Source organism: Dipodomys ordii, unplaced genomic scaffold, assembly GCF_000151885.1.
Source record: "Dipodomys ordii isolate 6190 unplaced genomic scaffold, Dord_2.0 Scaffold8, whole genome shotgun sequence".
NCBI lineage: Eukaryota > Metazoa > Chordata > Mammalia > Rodentia > Heteromyidae > Dipodomys > Dipodomys ordii.
Window position 1 is genome coordinate 36196109 of NW_012267224.1, and position 19927 is coordinate 36216035.

Below are 19927 nucleotides of genomic sequence, written 5' to 3' on the forward strand. Positions count from 1 at the left end.
ACACCATAGAAAGCATGAAAATAGCAACACCACAGACAGATAAAATAATTTTTTTCAGTTTATGCTACCTGCCTTTAAATTTTTGATGCTACATATTTTTTTCATTTGAAAGAACTACAAAAGGCAAATTATTTGCAGGGATTACAAAGTCAACCTATCACACAATTGTACTTTCACCTTAAGGAGAGCTACTGAAATAGGTGTTTTATAGTTGCCTTGAAGGCAATATTTTGGATGAAAAAGGAAATAAACAAAGAACAATAAGATGGATATAATGATTTATATAAGAAAATGTAATTTAGAAATTATTCTCCCCCCAACAAGGGAAGTGATAACAATGATCAACAAGAAATGTACTCATTGCCTTACTCATGTAACTGTAATCCCGCTGTATAGCATCTTTACAATACAATAAAATTTAAAAAAAAAGAAATTATTCTTGGGTGGGCAACTGTAAGCCATTGAATTCAATATGCATTATGTACAAATGAACTCTGCAACTTGAAGATAAGCATGGGCCGGAAGAATGAAGGAGAAGGCAACATACATTGTAGTTACAGCCTGATTTATAGAAGTGTAACCGTCAGTACAATTATTTCATCACTAGAGGAAAGACAAGAGATCATTCTTTATTACTAACACATTTTGGATCTAAACTCAACAGGTTCAATTCACCTGGCTTATCAAAGATGAATAATATTAACTAGTGAATGATTTATTTTCTCTAGGTTTCAGTTTCTTAATCTATGAATGGAAAGAATTCATCTAGATCAACCTGTGACTGCCCTTCTCTCTCCCAACATCTGACTTTATGAGGTACATAGAAAAAAATAAATAAAAATGCAAATTATTTGTCTCCCACATTCCAGCTTAATAAGGTAAAATATAATTTATTTAATATAATGTATTTGATAGATCCTACATACTTGTTCTCATACTTACAGAATGTTTATTTCCTGTTAATTATGAAAAAAACAAAATCTGAACATAATTATAAGATTTAATTAAAGCTAGGTGATTACTAAAAATAGTGTTTGGGCTTTATTTCTTTTCTTTCTGTCTTCTGAATTAGCTAAATAGATAAATAATCAAATAGTGCTCTTGATATAATGATATATAGATATTTGTATTTTGTTACATAATAAAATGATCCATTTGTCATCATTTAAAAGAAAAAGAGGATCTTGATGCAATAGATAAGATATTCAATTTCATAATTACTTTTCTTTCAGAGTCCAGTCTTGGAGATGATCCAATCATGATAAGAAGACACTCGTGTATAGACACCTGGTTTATTCTTTTTAGCACATCCTTCACCCCAGCTTACTATTCCAACAATGTGCCAGATTTTCCTGGAGTCAATATAAGCTAATGGTCCACCGGAATCATTCTAGAAGAGAACAAGTATTCCTTATCTTTTTATAAAGTTTTCCTTTTGCCTCTGTTTTGTAATTTAGCCCCTGGGTAGTGAAACCAAATCATTTTCTTTTAGGATTCTGGACCAACTGGCATTACCAAAAACTCAGGATCATACAGACCACCATATATTACCCTCAGCTACCAAATATTGCATTGGGTAGACCAGAATTTGACTTAAGGGTTAGTCTTAAGCTGGGTGCTGGAGGCTCACGCCTGTAATCCTAGCTACTTGGGAGGCTGAGATCTGAGCATCACAGTTCAAAGCCAGCCAGGACAGGATCAAAGTTACCACTTTGAGCACTAGCCTTGAGCAAAAAGCTCAGGGACAGCTCCCAGGCCCCAAGTTCAAGCCTCACAACTGATAAATTTTTAAAAAATAAAAAGAGTCTTAAAACAAGAAGGCAACTCAGTGCTGTGAACTTGACAGTGTGTTTGTCTCCGTGAAATCCCTGGGGATAGGAACACAAGCTCAACTTTCCACCGTCTCTCTGGAGGAGGCTGCGATGCCTCGATCTGCAGGCTTCCCAAAACATAGGACTGTTTACTTTTATAAATGTCTAAGTACTTTAATTTGTGAGGGTCTTCTTTTATTTTTTTTCTTTTGGTGGTACTGAGATTTGAACTGAGAACCCTGTACTTACTAGACAAACATTCCATCACTTGTGGTATCTCTAAGCCCTCAAAGCATAATTATTTGTGAAGATTCTTACACTGAATACTTTTTGTTGGTAGAAATTAAGCTTATTCCATGAAAGAAGGATTTATGTTTTTCCCAAGCATCTAGACTGTACATAGGACATATCCATAGAACTGATCATTTTCAAGTGGATTTCTCTATCCGGATTAAAAATAATACATAGTGGGGGAAAGATATGTTAACAAAAACTCCCCGTTAATTAGCACTTTGGGAGAAAACATTTGAGTAATAGCTGCATGTACCTGGCAGGCATCAGCTTCTCCTGACAAGTATCCAGCACATAGCATGGTGTCTAGCACCAAGCCAGATAACACATGTGGGGCATTGCAAATTTCATTGTCAATAATCTTCAAAGGAGCTTCTTGGAGTATCACTGGTCGAGGACCTGAAGGGAAGAAAGGTTTGCATTACAGAAATCTCAGCCATGTTGGTTGCAATAAAGAAGATTAGACCCAAAATGGGGCTGTGGCTCAAGTGGTACAGTACTAGCCTTAAGCTAAAAGCTCAGGGACAGTGCCCAGGCCCTAAGTTCAAGTCCCAGGACTGGCCCAGAAAAAAAATTTAAAAAGCCATTTGGCATCATGTAGATTTTTTAAATTACCAAGATCCAGAAGAGACCTCAGATGCACTCACTGGTTCTTTTCAGATGTATATTATTATTGACTGCCTCATACATAATGATTTTTCCCAATTCTATTTCTAGAGATATTTCAGAAATTGAAGATAAGCCTTTGTGTCCTTGCTACTGCCTTGATTATCTTTTTAAAACAATATTTACTGATTAATGGATTACATGAGGGAATGACTAATTTTTGGATTGTTTAAGCTTCTATGATTTTCATTTGCTTGTTTTCGTTGGTCATGGGACTTGAACTTGCTACCTGGACTGTGTCCCTGAGCTTCTTATTGCTCAAGGCTAATGCTCTACCACTTGAGCCACAGTGCAACTTCTGGCTTTTTCTGAGTAATTTATTGGAGATAAGAGTCTCACGGACTTTCCTTTCCAGGCTGGCTTTGAAGTATGATCCTCAAATCTTGGCCTCCTCAGTAGCTAGGATTACAGGTATGTGCTACCAGTGCCTAGCTAGCTTCTCAGTTTTGATGGGAAAATTTACCATTCATAGAAAGTGCTCCCCATCCTGTTACCACAACTTTGTCCTGTTCAGAGAGCTTCATGCTGGCTTCAGGAAGGCAAATCTTCCTAATATACTTCGTAAAAGACACTTCATTAGCCAGTTCTACAAGTGCAATATCATTGTGAACCCCAGCAGATTTAAAATGTTCATGTAGAATGATCCTCCGCACTTTGTGTGTAATATATGGTTTATTTACTACAAGTCCAAAGTTGACAGTCCAATCTTTTAAACTTGTTTTCCTAGAAGACACAATTTAATTTAGATATATTCAGTTTTCTCAACAGTCAAGATCTCTTACCTTGAAGGCATGAAGTTCTCAAATGACACTACACAGCATTTAAATTCTTATTAAAAAGTATTTCTCAACCCTAAAGATGTTATAAGTTTGCAGTTTATAAAAAGAATGCTCAATCCCAGTGAGAGTCGTTGATAGATGTTTCCTGTGCAAATTTAATTCCACTTAGGCTTGTGGGCATAAAATGTTGCACATCTTTCTCATTGAATGCATCTTCAACTGTAATTTAGATTTCCTGATTAGCTCCACTTTCTCACAGAAACTCTCTAATTTAAGGCTATAACCACTCTGTATGTTTTCACCTCTCCCTCAAAGTTTCAGATGCCTTTTTTTTTTGTCAGTGGTGGGGTTTGGACTCTGGGCCTGGGTGCTGTCCCCAAGCTCTTCTGCTCAAGAATAGTGCTTTACCACTTGAGCCACAGTGCCACTTCCAGTTTTCTAGTGGTTAATTGGAGATAAGAGTCGCACAGATGTTCCTGTCCTGGCTGGCTTTGAACTGTAATCCTCAGATTCCAGCCTCCTAAATAGCTAGGATTACAAGTGTGAGCCACCAGCTCCAACCATTTTTTTTTTCAGGTGCCATTTTTTTTTCCTTAAAGCTTCAATGAATCCATGATTCAACAACAGCGGTTCTTTTTTTTTGGGGGGGGGGTCCGATCGTGGGGCCTGAACTCTGGGCCTGGGTGCTGTCTCTGAGCTCTTCAGCTTAAGGCTAGCACTCTACCACTTGAGCCACAGCACCACTTCCGACTTTTTTCTTTTTGTTTATGTGGTGCTGAGGAATCGAACCCAGGGCCTCAGTCATGCAAGGCAAGCATTCTACCACTGAGCCACCTTCCCAGCCCCCAACAACAGTGGTTCTTGCACTTCATTTCCTCCGAGTCAATTCAGGTTCCACTGCAGAGATTTATGTTTCATAAACCCACTGAGTTCTTAAAAGCTCTTTTAAAAAGTTCCCATGTAGTTCATGATCATGGGCTACTTTTTGAAAAAGTACAGTCCTATCAATGTAGTTTGCAAAATTATGTTACTTTCCTAAGTTTCTTATTCATTCTTCAGAGTTGTCCAAATCAATGTAACTAAAATTTTAAAACACATTTTCTAATATTTCATTTTACAAAATCATTTCTCCTTTGTTTATTTTCTGAAGAACACAACTCATGCTGTTCCCTTTCCACACGTTTAAAGAAGGAAGTTTTCTAAACTAGAAATACATGTGATGCCTTCTCATCCACCCACCCTTATCGATCAAATATTATATTCAAGTCAAATCTTATATCTTTATAGCACAGATAGATAAACTATCTTCTACTTTCCATAGTTCTTACTGTGAGTCACATGTGGGATTTTACCACATACCTGCTGCCTTCTATTCTTAGTATATAATGTTTTTGCTTTAATATATATTTTTTTTCTTCAGTGAGACTGAAAATTCCTAAAGGGCAAGACAAATGAGCTCCTGGTAATTTATATCAGATGTACCAGTGTCTGTATTCAATTTCTATCACAAAAGAGCTGTATGGTTTTTGGCAAGTTAACTATGCCAACTTTTCTGAGCTTTTATTTCCTCATCTTTAAATCGGTCAAGTCATATAAGATAGTAATCACTGTGTTTATTGTTGAGAATTATTGTGACTATGAAATAATATAAGTAAAATATTTACAACCCGGCCAAAGTAGCTATTGGGGCAAGTGTGACATTTTTCTGCTCAATTCCTCCCTCCTCTGTTCAAAGTTAAATACTTTTCTTGTCATTTAGTTATCCAGGAAATAATCAATTTTGTATGTTTATAAACTTTGTTTTGTCTTGGTGATCCCTCAAACATTTAGGTTTGCCCACGCACGTTACTCAGAATAAACCTGTACCCCAAATCCTACATTTCATCAAATTTTTAACTTACTTAACAAAGCAGTGAGCAGCAGACAATAACCACCTGCTGCTGATCAGTGAGGCTCCACAGAAGTGTGTGCCCCTCCATTGTATGCTGGCCATCCACGGCCATGCCCCTTCTTGGGCATTTTTCCCATTCACAACCCGGTTGCCAGTTGCAATGCTGTTGACCACTGGTCTTCCACAACCTAAAGAAAAGATTTGTTATCTTTGGTTATGCTTAAAAAGTGTTACCTTAAAAACATTAATTGAAACCCTTCTTCTAAGTGACTCGGCTCCTTTCTGCCATGTGCTGTTACCACATGACGGTTCCTTCTATCTTGCCTGAGAGACTCTGATTTACTCTTTTCCAGTCTTAACCATACTTTAACTACTGCCTTTTATTATACCTATGGGTTAAATTGCAAAGTTCTCTGCAGAATTTTGTCAAGAAGTAGATGTACTTTGCGTACAACATAATACCCCAGAGAGAATTTATTTTCCAAGGTAGAATTGTATTTATAATGGAATAAATATTTGATTTATTTCATCTGTTACATTTTCTTTTCAAAATTATCCTTTTTCACTTCAGTCTTATTAATTTTGTTCTTTACATATGATAGCCTCTACTCATAATTCCATTATTTAGAATTCATTCTCATTTCACCCTTTGTACCAATCTTTATGAATATTAAAGTCAGTCCAATGGTTTCCAAAGGATCTCCAGATTTATATCTGGCATATTCAATAATTTTGAAAAAGTAATGTAAACTTCCACATTAAGATCTTTTCATGAAAAACATTTGTAGAAACTTGTGAACATATTAAAATTTACATTAAATTTAAATTTCTTAACTTACAGTTGTTGACAAGCATGTCAGACTTAAACTTGCTGATTTCTGAAAGTGAGAAATTGGTAAAAAAAAAAAAAATTGTAAAAATATCACCAACAAGTTGATTCAAGTTCAAAAGATAAATACTAACTTTAATGGCCCAATTATGCCCAACATTGAACTACTTAGATTTGTAAATGTGTTGGTTATCAAATTCTCTGATTCTTACTTATCAAAAATCTCTTCAAATCATCATCACGTGATAGAGGAAAAGAGAAAAGGAAATAAAAACAAAGCTCTCCTGTTTGTGATTTGTTTCAAATTAGTTTCTTTGTAATAGATATGTGCACAGTGCCTTTGAATATATTCATGGTCCTCCAGTGCATTTTCATTTTGTCCTTCCCTCTCCAGTCTTCTTGAAAACAATGTGTGGAGGATTTCATTATGTTATTGCTGATGTTGCCAATAGTATTTTAATTGTCATACTTGCAATAAGGCATTCAAAGAAGTTAAAAAGCAGATGCATATATTTGCTGAACGTTATCTACATTTTAAGAAAAAACAATCTTTGCGAATTCCAGAAACTGTTAGTTCATTTTCCTCTACTACTTTTCTTAAACAATTATAAAAACAGAAATCAGTAAAATACCGATAATTTTAATGGAAGTGGGAACTGCTTTCCAGGTTGCCATGTTGTCTTTCAACATCTGCTGTAAGATAGCTCTGATTTTACTCCTCATGCTCTGACTCTTTCCTGGAGGGAACTTGAATGTCATATGTAATTGTACCCTCGACCCATTTGGATGAGGCCTAGAAACAACAGAAATGTTCTAAAATGCCACTTCCCGATTCTTTTTGATAGTTTAAGAGTATTTTGAATGGCCAATACGTTCATTACCACATTTATCTCTTTACATTTATTAACAATAATATGCAGATAATAGCCCAATATAAAGTACAAGTGTTCCTAAAAGTTTTCTGGTACTGTTGGTGAAAGAAGTTATGAACTCACAAATTAGAACTTAGAATTTCAGACACATATGAAAAACTGAATCTTAGCCAGTCAATGATTCTCAAAATTTATTATAATGCAATAGACACCAGAATTTTCATGCAGAATGTTTTTCTGTAATTAATTTTGAAAAAGAAGTCAATCAGGAAGTTAAGAAAGGGCAGGGAAGAATTTTAAAACATACACCCAGCATCTACACTGGAGCTTTTGTTGGCTTCTTGGGCAGGAGTGGTCTGCTCCAATATAAATAAACACTGAGAAAGCTCATTGTAAAAATACAAAATCATAAAACAATCTTGGTTATGTACATATTGTATGCCTATTTATTAACCAGAAAAGAAGCTGATTCAGGAGTTTGAATCCAGGGCCTGGATGCTGTCCTTGAGCATTTTTTTTTTTTTTTTTTTTGCTCAAGGCTAATATTCTACCACTTGAGCCACAGCTCTGCTTCTGGCTTTTTTGTGGTTAATTGGAGATAACAGTCTTGCAGACTTTCTTGCCCATGCTGCCTTTGAATGTGAACCTCAGATCTCAGCCTCCTGAGTAGCTAAGATGAAGGGCATAAGTCACTGGTTCCTGGCCACGAATCACAATTGTTTGGGGGGGGGTCCGGTCATGGGGCCTGAACTCTGGGCCTGGGCACTGTCCCTCAGCTCTTCAGCTCAAGGCTAGCGCTCTACCACTTGAGCCACAGTGCCACTTCCGGCTTTTTTCTTTTTGCTTATGCTGAGGAATAGAACCCAGGGCCTCATGCATGCAAGTCAAGCGCTCTACCACTGAGCCACCTTCCCAGCCTGATGAATCACAATTTTTAAATATGCAATTCTATGTCCAAATAATTTGACTCGCTGAAAGATAACTGAAGGTGCTTGTTTATAATAGGCAAGTTGGTTAGTTGTTCAAATTGGACCTTCTGTTTTGTTGTGAGAGTACAAACTCTCCAAACTAGATGCTGACAATTACCAAATTACAATTTGCTGTCAACTTTTATCATGCTTTCCTATACTCCATACATCTCCCCCTGAATCCTTCCTGCCTCTACCATGACCAAACACATTTCAAACGCATATTTAGGCCAGAAACCCAATTCTGTTTATCTGTCATATGCTGGTTTTTGTCTAAACTCAGGGCTATATCACCTACTTTCTACTCCATGCAATCTTGAATAAAATTGTACTTACAAAAAATTGATGATCTGGGAGCTGACATATTCTTTAAATATTCTAGAATTCTGAAACACAGATAACATCTGTACAAAAAAAAAGGAGAAAACAAAGAGCCACTATGAATATTAAAATCAAGTTTACAGTGAAGTTGGTAAAGGCAATCTCTGACTTACCTTAGCCTCCATATCTCGGCTCAAGTCTGTGTTAGCTTGGGAAGCAGTAGTTTCACAACTGCTATTATATGTGACTCCAGAAATGTGAAAATCACCTTGGTAATAATACATTTTTCCTGTGAAATGAAAACATCACAGTTTCAAAACAGAAAGTGGTCTCAGGTCCCTTAATACCATTGTCTAAAAAAGTAGTAATTAACTCAAATTTTAAATAACCTGAGGGAGAGAATGAAGGAAGGGATAACACTGTATGAAAGAAAATGTACTCTTTACCTGACTTATGTAACTGTAATCCCTCTATACATCACCTTTATACTAATAATAACAATAATAATAATAATAATGTAAATTTCAAAAAAGAAAGGGGTAACAAGTTTGACAAGAAATGTACTTACTACCTTACTTATGTAACTGTAACTCCTCTGTATCTGGCCTTAACAATAAAAAAGGAAAAGAAAAAGACAAAATAAACTATTGTTTATTTCAACTATACATAAAATATTTATATATATATTTCCTGACAAGCCAGGTGTGGTTCAAGCCTGTAAACCTGACAGTTCAGGAAGCTGATTAACTACCAAAAAGCCAGAAGTGGAGGAAGTGGAGCTATGGTTCAAGAGGTAGTGTTTGTTCGCTTTGAGCAAGAAAAGTTTAGGATCAGTGCCCAGGCCCTGATTTCAAGCCCCAAGTCCAGCAACACAATTAATGATAATAATAATAATAGAGAAAAAGAAGGGAAATGAAGAGTGACTCAGCAACCACACGGCATTCCCATCTTAGCGATTACTGAAAGGCTCAAGCACAAATTTAAGAGCTTATATATTTGAAAGGTAAAAATAAATTGGAAAACCAAACTTTGTAAGTGTACTGTTACTAACAGCAATTTAAAAATATTATATTTGTATAAACATTAAGCTATTTTTGACCATATTTAACCACCTACAATTAGGAAACTCATTTCTGGATTATCCATTGCTACTTATCCATTATATCTTAATAACCAATAGACTTGAGAAAGAAGAAAAGGGATCTCTACAGTTTGAAGTATGTTTACTAAAGGATATAAAGATCCAGCTATAAGCCCACAGCACAGCTCCTTTGTTGAAAATTAACATTGCCATCAAAGTATTGAACATTTCAATACTGCCCATATTGCCATAATTAATTACATCATGTATGAGGAACATCTAAACAAAATTTGAAAACCTCAATGCCAAATAATGAAAATATGATGTGGAAATAAAATAGTAAGCAAATATGAAGCAAATGAGAAACCTTCCTAGAAGAAAGGTAATATTCATCCTTCTCTTATGTTCTAAAGTAAAGGGACAGTCACTAATATAGATTAAAGCCGAAAGTAGTAAATACTGACCAACTGCCAGAAAATGTACAAGGAGACCAATAGTTACTCCCAGGATTACCATTGTTCCAAGAATACTAAAAATTATCCATAGTGGCCAAGATGTCCTCTGGAAGGATATGTTGGGTCTGTGAAAATGGAAAAATAAATGGTTTAAATTAGACAGTAGACATTCCAAATCCACCTAGCTCTTATTCAACTCATGTACCTTGATTTGTAAGTTAAGCATTCGTTACTTTAAATCAGAGACAACTCCAATCAAGGTAAGAGAGCCTAATAATCATTCACTTAAAAGGTCATATCTGAGCACCATGTCAGCTTGGGCTACATGAAGTGGGCAAAAGTAAACATAGTCTCTGCCGTCATGTTGCTGAGAAGTTGACTTTTCTTATTTTGTAAAACTCTAAAGCTGATAGCAAAATATTCAGGGTGGTCCTTTCATATTTAGGAAATTATAGCCATATCATGTAGATGGATATATAACAATTCATAGACTCACTTAAATATAGTAATATGACATCATTTGTAGGTTTAATAAATGTGGAAAACGTTGTCAACTGCAGTAATCCCTATTATAGATTACTTTCTTTTCTATTTTTCTTTTTTTGGTGTCAGTCCTGGGGCTTGAACTCAGGGCCTGGGCACTGTCCTTGAGCTTTTTAGCTCAAGGGTAGCACTCTACTATTTGAGCTCCTACTCTGGCTTTTTAAATGGAGATAAGAGTCTCCCTCAACTTTCCTGCCCAGGCTAGCTTTGAAGTGTGATTCTCCTATCTCAGCCTCCTGAGTAACTAGGATTACAGACAGGAGCCACCAGCTCGAAGTCTCTTTTCTATTTAATTTTTACTCAGCTATGTTTTATAGCTTTTGGATGTTGGACTATGCATATGCAATATAAATTGTAGCATATTTAGTTGTTTTATCATTAAATAAACAATTAAATGTTTAACAATTAAATAAAACAGTATCAGAAAAAACGTGACTTATTCTATCTCTACAGATAGAATCGCTTATGGTTATGAATAGATGTTATGGATACATTGAACATAGTTTATACAAGGTTTGAACTCCAATTATTTTTGATAGCTTGAAAAACATGATGCCATGTAATTTGCCCATTTAAAAAAGGATATATAGCCAATTTTTTTTACCTTTCCAAACAAGTGCAGGTGTTTCCTCAATTTGCATTCTGTATCACCCTGAATAAAGTTTTAAAATAGAAGTCTACAATCCAGGATATATTCTTCGCTGTTAATAAATTAATATTTCTGCTTTCTTCCCCTCTAAAACAGATAGGTAAGGTATTTTCTTTTTTGCTTTTTGTTCTTCCCTGTTTTTACCATTACTTAAAACCACAACGGCATGACTCCACCTAGTTTTATTTCCTCTTCACTATGTCCTCTGTTCTTAATCCTACCTCTCCCTTATACCTGTCGCTTTTAATGATGTGTTATTATTTCCCAGAAACATTATTCGTCAAAGCTCTCCTAAGAAACTCCCTATCTCAATCATAGTCCAGTTCTGCTTTCATAGTGGAGTTCTGTTTAATCACATTCTCCAAGAGAAAAATGCCAGGAAAGATGTGTCTTCTACAATGTTTATTTACTAATATTTGGTAACATGTTTTCTCTAATGACTATAAAATGTGTACTATGATAGGTCTCAAGTTTATTTAGGATTAGTCACTTCACCTAGTCCAGTAGCTTTGTCTTTCTGAGCTCCATCTGCATATTAGTCAAATGTTAGGTAGTCTAAATAATGACTTTAAATAAGATGATTTCTATATTAATAATCACTACTCCACAGATCAGAAGAAAATATTTTCCTAAAGCCACCTTTGGATGCTGTAAGAAACTGTATCTTATTTAATAGCATGTAAATCAAGTTGTAACAACTAAAAAGTATGTTTTTGTGTGCTGTATGGTTTCCTTGCTAAAGAACCACCAGAAAATGGTGATGAAGAAATCCAAAGTAGAAAGTGGCATCTGTCATGGACACTCAGGGTAAAATTATAAGTGAAGTTGATGCTTGAATATTGTGAATACTGTATTTACTGTAACTTTTGCAATCAGTAGATTGCATAGAATTGATAAAAATTTTTCTCCTTTACATGTCTATTCTCCTCTTGCCAAAATAACAAAGGAATTTCCTGTATCTAACAGATAACAGCAGTTTGGGAGGGATGGGTGAGAATGTTAAAAGGAATGACATAGATCCAGACACACTGTCTTCATAAACTGCTTTTTGGATTGGAAGCTCCTTTGTACAACTATTTAAAGATAATTAAAATATACTTTTTAAATAAATTTAGAAAAAGATTGCAGTGATTTATGATTAACTCAATCTTTCTTAGAGTAAAGGTAATACATAGATTCTGGGAATAATAGATGAAGTTTTGATATTCTAAACATAAATAGTTCTATTCATGAAATAATTTACTTTTTCACTTACAAAATTCACTTGCAATCACACTTTTCAGAAACTTGCATTTCAAGATGAATTACTTATTTGACAGAAGGAATGGTTACAAACAATTTTCTATCAATTCAAACTAATCCACATGTTTTATAAAACTAAAATTGATTCCCTTTTGGTCTGAACCTACTCCAAATAAGATTCCATTGTTATTTTGGCACAATTAACCTTATTCAACATGTAGTAATACTACTGATTGCAAAAGTTACAGTAAATACAGTATTCACAATATTCAAACATCAACTTCATTTATAATTTTACCCTGAGTGTCCATGACAGGTGCCACCTCCTACTTTGGATTTCTTCATAACCATTTTCTGGTGGTTCTTTAGCGGTGAAACCATACAGCACACAAAAGCATACTTTTTAGCTGTTACAATTTGATTTACAAGCCATTTAAATAAGATACACATAAATTCTGCTATATGAATGGAGAGTGTTAAAGCATGTGTCCAATATAAAATTCCCCAGAGATTATACAATAAGCAACCCTACTTCCTGTCCATTGAGCTTTTCAGTCACTAGAATGAAAGCTGGAACAGAAAGCAAAGAAACATATTAATTGTCTTCTACCTCCATTTTCTCCTGGGATTCTGGGCAGCAAAAATATCCTACAAAAGGAAGCCATCTGGAAATTTGTGATGTTTGAGAAACACCTAAATTTTACCAGCTGCTAATTCAAGATATATTGCTAAAAACATTTTCCTATTTTTACAAAATTTTCATTTATTTACTTATAAGAAAAAATACCATACACAATTCTGTCATTCTATTAATTCTTTTATATCATAATGTCCTTTATTGGTGAGCCATGAAAAATAATGCTATGTCTTATTTCTGTAAGGCTTCAAGTCAATTGTAAGTTTATATTCTTTTCCTATAAGCAAAATCTTGCTAAATTCGGTTTTCCTAACTTTTATTTTATTTTTTTTACTTTTTGAAAAATTTTCAGGAACTTTAACAACCTTTAGACATCAAACAGTAGCATAGGTTGACAGGGCCTAGAAACAAAAATTAAATTATAAAAAGCAACAATTGAAAAACCTAGAAGATAATTCTTGTCTCCTGGTTAGATTTTTTCATATCTCACCTCCCAAATAAAATCCCATTTACCTGTACATAATGTTCTGACTGTTGAGGTGATATCAAGGATAATGTGGTGAAGATGATGAGGCTGATTATAGTGGTGACAGATATAGGAACCTTCTGGTATAGTATTTGATTTATGTGTTGAATCCAGTATTGGTTGGCTGGATTTTTTTCTGGGCTGGGTGAAATGTAAAGAACAGGTAAGATAAAACTTGTTTGACTTGTGCTCATGACAGTAACATCTTCAGTGCTTTCGAGACAGGAGTCACACAAGGAAGGAAAATTTTTCTTGATTTACTAGTAAGAAAAATAATAATAATAGCCCAGCATGGATTTGTCATCCAAGAGGTACACCCAAGAAATAGCTTTGTGATAAATTAGGATAATCCTAACCCTGTGTTTAACCAATTCTATTAGTCTGGCTTGTTCTTCCTCAATAAAAATCACCAGGAAGAAACTCTGGGCAAATGACTTTTGACAATATATGAATTTTAATGTAACTAACCTGCCATCATTCTACTACAAATGGAATTCTATTTAACTGTGATTTCTCTTTGTTTTATCTGAGAATAAATATTACTTTACATATTTGAGAGAAATTTGGATTTTTCATTTCTGAGATTTGCTTATAAGCTTATCCTTTTTTACCATTAGGTTATTAATGTTTTTGTCCTTATTTATATATTGTGGATATTATCAGCTATGTTCATCTATTTAATAATCTCAGAGAACATATACAATTCTTAGGATATAGCTTGACATTTTATCATTTAATGGGATCTTTTCACCCACAGGAATTATTTTATTCTCATATTCTTACTGGCGTAATTGATCATTATCTTTCTTTTTGTGTTTTATGTGAAGCATAAAATATTAAGAATTTTTATATTAATTTCTTTAAAATACTTTGTGATGTTTTTATCTAAAATGTATTAGCTCTTTTTAAAATATATTTTATTGAGATTAGGTGATTATATAAATTTCACATATTTCACAGTATTGTGAAATACCGACACTCAGTTAAAGTCACCAACACACTTCAACCTTCACAAGGTCAATTGTCACCATCATGGTCCATAAAGTTTATGAAGGCTATGAGCTCTGAAATACAACCATTTCTTCCACATCCAGTGATATTTACATTTCTTTCCTTTTGCTTAGTGTCAGCTGTTCCCTCTTTCCTTCTCATTCCCTCCCTCCCATCGCTGCCTTTGAGTTGCTTAGTTCATTTTCATCAGTGTCCAGTGCAGCTGATGGGCCTCTCTGATTCTGTGTCCTCCTCCTACCTTCCCTCAGATGTCCTATTAGCTCCTTTTTATTCAGATATTTATAAAGCTTCAAGAATTATTGAAATAACTTAATTTCATGCTTTAAATTTCTTACTATCCATTTCTTATGAATAGCTGACTCCCTTACACCTATTACTAGAGCTGATCCTTTATCCAGTGGTGTGTGAGGCCTCCTCTGTCATGTCCAAAGCAGCCTCCATTCCTTAGTTCTTCGTCCTGTCACGTTGGCCTACTTAGCTTTCATTTGTCAGTGCTACATAGTTTTAATAATTCCTGTAGACCAAATGTTGCCAAGTATTTTCTGGAAGGAGATGAATCTCAAATGTTTGAGGCTCTGCAGGCCATATTGTCTCCATAGTATGGTTCCAGTCTATAGCAAGGTTTCCCAGAAGCATCTACTATAAACAGTCATGTAAAAATGCCAAGTAGGAGGCTGAAGCAGGAAGATTGTGAATTTGAACATGGTCAGGGCAAAGTTTGCTGACCTGTACCTCAAAAACATAACAAGAACAAAAAGGCTCAGGAATGTAGCTTCAGTTACAGAATGCTTCCTAATGAACATGAGTCTCTAGATTCAATTCTCAACACACACACACACACAGAAAGATAAAAAAAAAAAAAGAAACAATCATGCTTTTTTAAAATGTCCCGATTGTTACTGTAAGGGTAATATACAGAGTAGGTACAGTTGCATAAATCAGGTAATGAGTACATTTCACCCCTTCCCTTGTTCTCTCCCAGGTTTTCCCTCCCATCACTATCCACAAGTTGTACAATTCATTTTCAATATAGTGTCTAGTGACTACCACTGCTGTATTTGTTCACCTTTTGTCCCATTTCTGTGCTCCCCCTCTTACCCTCCCGAAGACAGACAAATGGACAAACAAAAGGAAAAGAAAGCAAAAACAGCAACAAAGAAAGAAAACCCTCTTGTTTCCATTTCCTGGAGTTCATTACTAATAAATCATGATTTCTGAAATATGATCTTTCATTTTTTTCTTTTGGTTTTTGGATTTATATTGGTAAGTCTTACCTTTCTGGCTATGATTTAGCTAAGTGTGCCCCAGATCCTCACGTGGTACTGGATTAATGTTGAGGTGGCATAGACTGTAAGATGCAGGCAGTGGCAGGTTCTCTAGTTGTGGGGAGGGAGGGACACACCTTTGAAAGGACTACAGGGATGTAGCTCTTTGCCCTTCTCCTCTTTTCACATCTCAGCGCAGGAGATGAATGATTTTTGCTGCTGTCATAAAGCACTGCTTTGCCTCAGGCCGCAAAACAACAGAGCCAGCCAATCATAAACTGAAATCCCCCAAGCTATCACCCAAAATAAACCTTTCCTCTTTGTAAGCTGATGTGTTCACTTTTTGTTTCAATAACACAGCTGATACACTTCCATTCTGCTGTATCTTGGGAGATTAATTTAATCCAATTTTATCATTAGAAAGGAAAAGTGAAACATTTAACTATTTTGAGATTTTTTTTAACATGAATTCTATTTATCCCATGAAATAGCTGGAAAACTTCAACCTTTTTGTTATCATGATGATTATGAGCATGACTTATCTATACAATCTTGCCTTCTATGAAGTCACTTCATTTTGTAATTTCAAAATGCAATAGGGGACATATGTTTGGCTTTTTTTATTATGTAGGGTTTTTCTTGCCAGTCACTCTCCAGCAGAAGTCCCTCCCAGTGCAGGGCCTTCTTTTCACTGATCAACTTTCCTTTGTTTCTGCTTGTTTGTAATCACCTTCTACTGACTTCACATAGTTGGTTTTCCCAAATTGTATATTATTAGCTCTAGGATGTCTGAATATTAATTAGGCATCCATTACTGAAAATAGAATGCTTTACTGGAAGTTTTTTATTATTATTTTTTTGGGGGGGTCCAGTTGTGGGGTCTGAACTCTGGGCCTGGGCGCTGCCCCTCAGCTCTTCAGCTCAAGGCTAGTGCTCTACCACTTGAGCCACAGCTCCACTTCCGGCTTTTTTTCCTGCTTATGTGGTGCTGAGGAATCGAACCCAGGGCCTCATGCATGCAAGGCAAGTGCTCTACCACTGAGCCACCTTCCCAGGCCCTGGAAGCTTTTTAAAAGAACAATATCTTTTTTTACCCAGGTATCAGAGCTCATGCCTCCTAGATACTAAGGAGGCAGAGATCAGGACGATGGTCCAAGAATAGATGAGAAAAAATTCATGAGACACCCACACATACACCTCACGAAATAGCTGACAATGGTGGTCTTCGCCTGTCACTGCAGCTATGACAAGAATCATAATTACAACTGCAATCCAGGCCAGACTAGACAAAAAGTGATAGCCTTTCTCAAAAATAACCTGACCAGCCAGGTACAAGTTGCACATGACTATAATCTTAGCTTTTCAAGAGGATATGATCTGGAGGATTGTGGTTCAAAATCAGTCCTGGGCCAGGCACCAGAGGCTTACACTTATAATCCTAGCTACTCGGGAGGATGAGATCTGAGGATCACAGTTCAAAGTCAGCCGGGTAACAACGTCTGTAGGACTCTTATCTCCAATAAAGTACTAAGAAAAAGCTGGAAGTGGAGCAGTGGCTCAAGTGATAGAGTGCTAGCCTTGAGCACAAAGACACTCAGGGATAGCACCCAGGCCCAGACTGGAAAAAAAAGAAGCATGAAAAACAGTGCAGGCAGAAATGTCAACAACATTACAATTAAGCAGCAAAATCTTAGTCTAGAGATGTAACTCAGGTGGTAAAGTGTCAGTTTTAAACTATCTAGCCAAGAGATGATGTAACACACTGTTCAAGACTCCAAACCACTGAATTCAAGCCCAAGAACTAGCAATCAATCAATCACCAAACCATGGTTTGGTGACATGGCTCTAGCATTCATGAGGCCCCAAATTCAAACCCTAATCTCCTTAATAAAATAGTATTTTTTAATTTTCATTTAAATGCTCGCTTTAAGGTTAGCATGTTAAGCATTTGTGCATGTAGTATAAGAATTACCTTATTTTTCATTGTCTTCCATGTTTTCTTCTAGAAACTTTAATATGCTAGCCTTTGCACTTAGGTCAACAATTCACATAGAACTGACTTAGAAATGGTAAAGGTCCTTACAAGAAACCACATTTGAGACTTTACATAAACTTGAAATGAACCCTTATCTTGCCAATAAATTGAGTGCAAACTTTATCAGTAGAAATATCCAATAAAACTATTATTTTTTAAATATGTTTTTATTGTAAAAATACTGTACAGAGGGGTTAGTGTTACATGAGCAGGGTAATGAGTACATTTCCTATCAAGCATTGTTACCTCCTCCTTTGTTTTTCCCCTACCTTCCCTTCCTTCCCACGTCTACAAATACACTCCCCTCTCTTACTCCCTCCCCACCTAAATTGTAAATTTTTTTTTCAACATAGTGTCTTGTACAGCTCATTGTTACAATGGATCAACCTGTATCCCTATTTAAGCATTCTGTTTTTTCCCTTCCCCTCCCCAAGCTAGAGAAGTATATATACAAGATGTAGGGCACTGACATCAGTGAAAACAGGGATTATACCATGGGGAAAGAACAATCAAAAGAAACAAAAAATCACATGGTACATTATAAATACATTAGAAACAATAGCAAGAAAGAAAAAAACCACTTGTGTCCCTATGTTGGGGTTCATTTCGCTTAACATCATCTTATCTGGTCATATGTACGTAGCTTTTGAACTTTTCTACTTGTCCCAGACATATACTAGTTATTACAAATAAGGGAAACCATGGGACCTATGTTTCTTTGGGCCTGGCTTACTTCACTTAATATATTTTTTTTCCAAGTCTTTCCATTTCCTAATGAATGGGGCGATGTCATTCTTTCTGATGAAGGCATAGAATTCCACTACTGAGGGACATCTGGGTTGGTTCCATATCTAAGCTATGGTGAATAATACTGCAGTAAATAGAGTTGTGCTGGTAGCTTTAGTATGGCCTTGTTTGTGATCATTTGTGTAAATGCTGGGTCATAGGGGAGCGCTATGTGGAGTCTTTTGAGGAAACTCCATACTGCTTTCCAAAGTGGTTGAACAAGTTTACACTCCCACCAACAATGCAGTAGTGTTCCCTTCTATCCACATCCCCTCCAGCATATGTTGTTATTAGAGTTCTTGATTATAGCCATTCTAACTGGGGTGAGGTGGTATCTCAATGTTGTTTTGATTTGCATTTCTTTTATGGATAGGGAGGTTGAGTACTTCTTCATAAAACTATTATTTTAAACTAATATACATGTTATTTGAAATTTTTAGCCATCAACTTTTTTGTTTGTTTTGTGAAACAAGGTCTCATGGCTTTATACTAATTTCTGTGAATCCAATGTTCCTTACCAGCACATAGGTTGAGGGATCTTACAACACAGAAAGAAAAACCACTTTTCTCTATATAACAAATCTATATAACAAATGATTCTTACTGATATTGTTTGCTTTTTCATTAGTGATGATGAATTTTAGGTAGTCTGGATAAAAAATTAACAAAGACCACTTTTTAATTTTATTACATTCTAATGTTTCATTTTAATGTTTTATTTTATTTTTCATTTTTATTTTATTTTATTTATTTATTTTTTCCAATAGTGGGATCTGAACTACAGCTTGCTTAGCTTGCTTGTTCAAGGCTGGTGCTCTACCACTTGAGTCATACCTCTGGTCCTTAATACTTCATTTCTATGATAGATAGAAATAGAGTTAACTGAATGACAGACAAGATGAATAAGTTATATCATTGGATAGACAAGATCATAAACTCATCCAAAATTGAAAATATTTTCAGGAAAAAAATGCCCTTAATATATCTCACCTACCAGCAAGGAACATGATAAAATATCTATTGCTTATGATTCCAGCCACATGTCTGACTAAGAGCTGGGACTCCTAGATACTGTCCTGCATCAATAGAAAACCCCATATTGTATATTACTAGTTGGAAAAAGATTAAAAGTTGAAGTATGATATATTTAATATATTCTACTGAATATATATTGCTTCCAGACCATCATAAAGCAAAAAATAAAAGAATCACAAGTCAAATATTCATAAGCCAGGAACTGGCTAGATGGTAGATGATAGATAAGATGGA

At 35.4% G+C, this 19927-nt stretch overlaps 1 protein-coding gene across 1 annotated transcript; it reads right to left on the reverse strand.

Moving 5' to 3' along the window:
- Positions 1–1228: 1228 nt before the first annotated feature.
- On the reverse strand, positions 1229–10025 carry LOC105980266 (transmembrane protease serine 11B-like). The gene is made up of 9 exons (XM_013009004.1): positions 9974–10025; positions 8602–8717; positions 8444–8511; positions 6900–7060; positions 6278–6316; positions 5449–5626; positions 3232–3491; positions 2359–2501; positions 1229–1390 (listed from the first exon to the last, which is right to left on the reverse strand). The coding sequence occupies exons 1-9, from the start codon at positions 10023–10025 to the stop codon at positions 1229–1231; spliced, it is 1179 nt and encodes a 392-aa protein (XP_012864458.1).
- Positions 10026–19927: the final 9902 nt, after the last annotated feature.

Excerpts from the sequence above, each read along its gene's own strand:
- LOC105980266 (XM_013009004.1), bottom strand. The coding sequence starts at position 10,025 with ATGGTAATCCTGGGAGTAACTATTGGTCTCCTTGTACATTTTCTGGCA. Across the intron at positions 8,718-9,973 it reads TGTACATTTTCTGGCAGTTG|GAAAAATGTATTATTACCAA; the intron begins GTCAGTATTTAC and ends TTCATTTCACAG. Across the intron at positions 5,627-6,277 it reads TGACATGCTTGTCAACAACT|GTTGTGGAAGACCAGTGGTC; the intron begins GTAAGTTAAGAA and ends TCTTTTCTTTAG.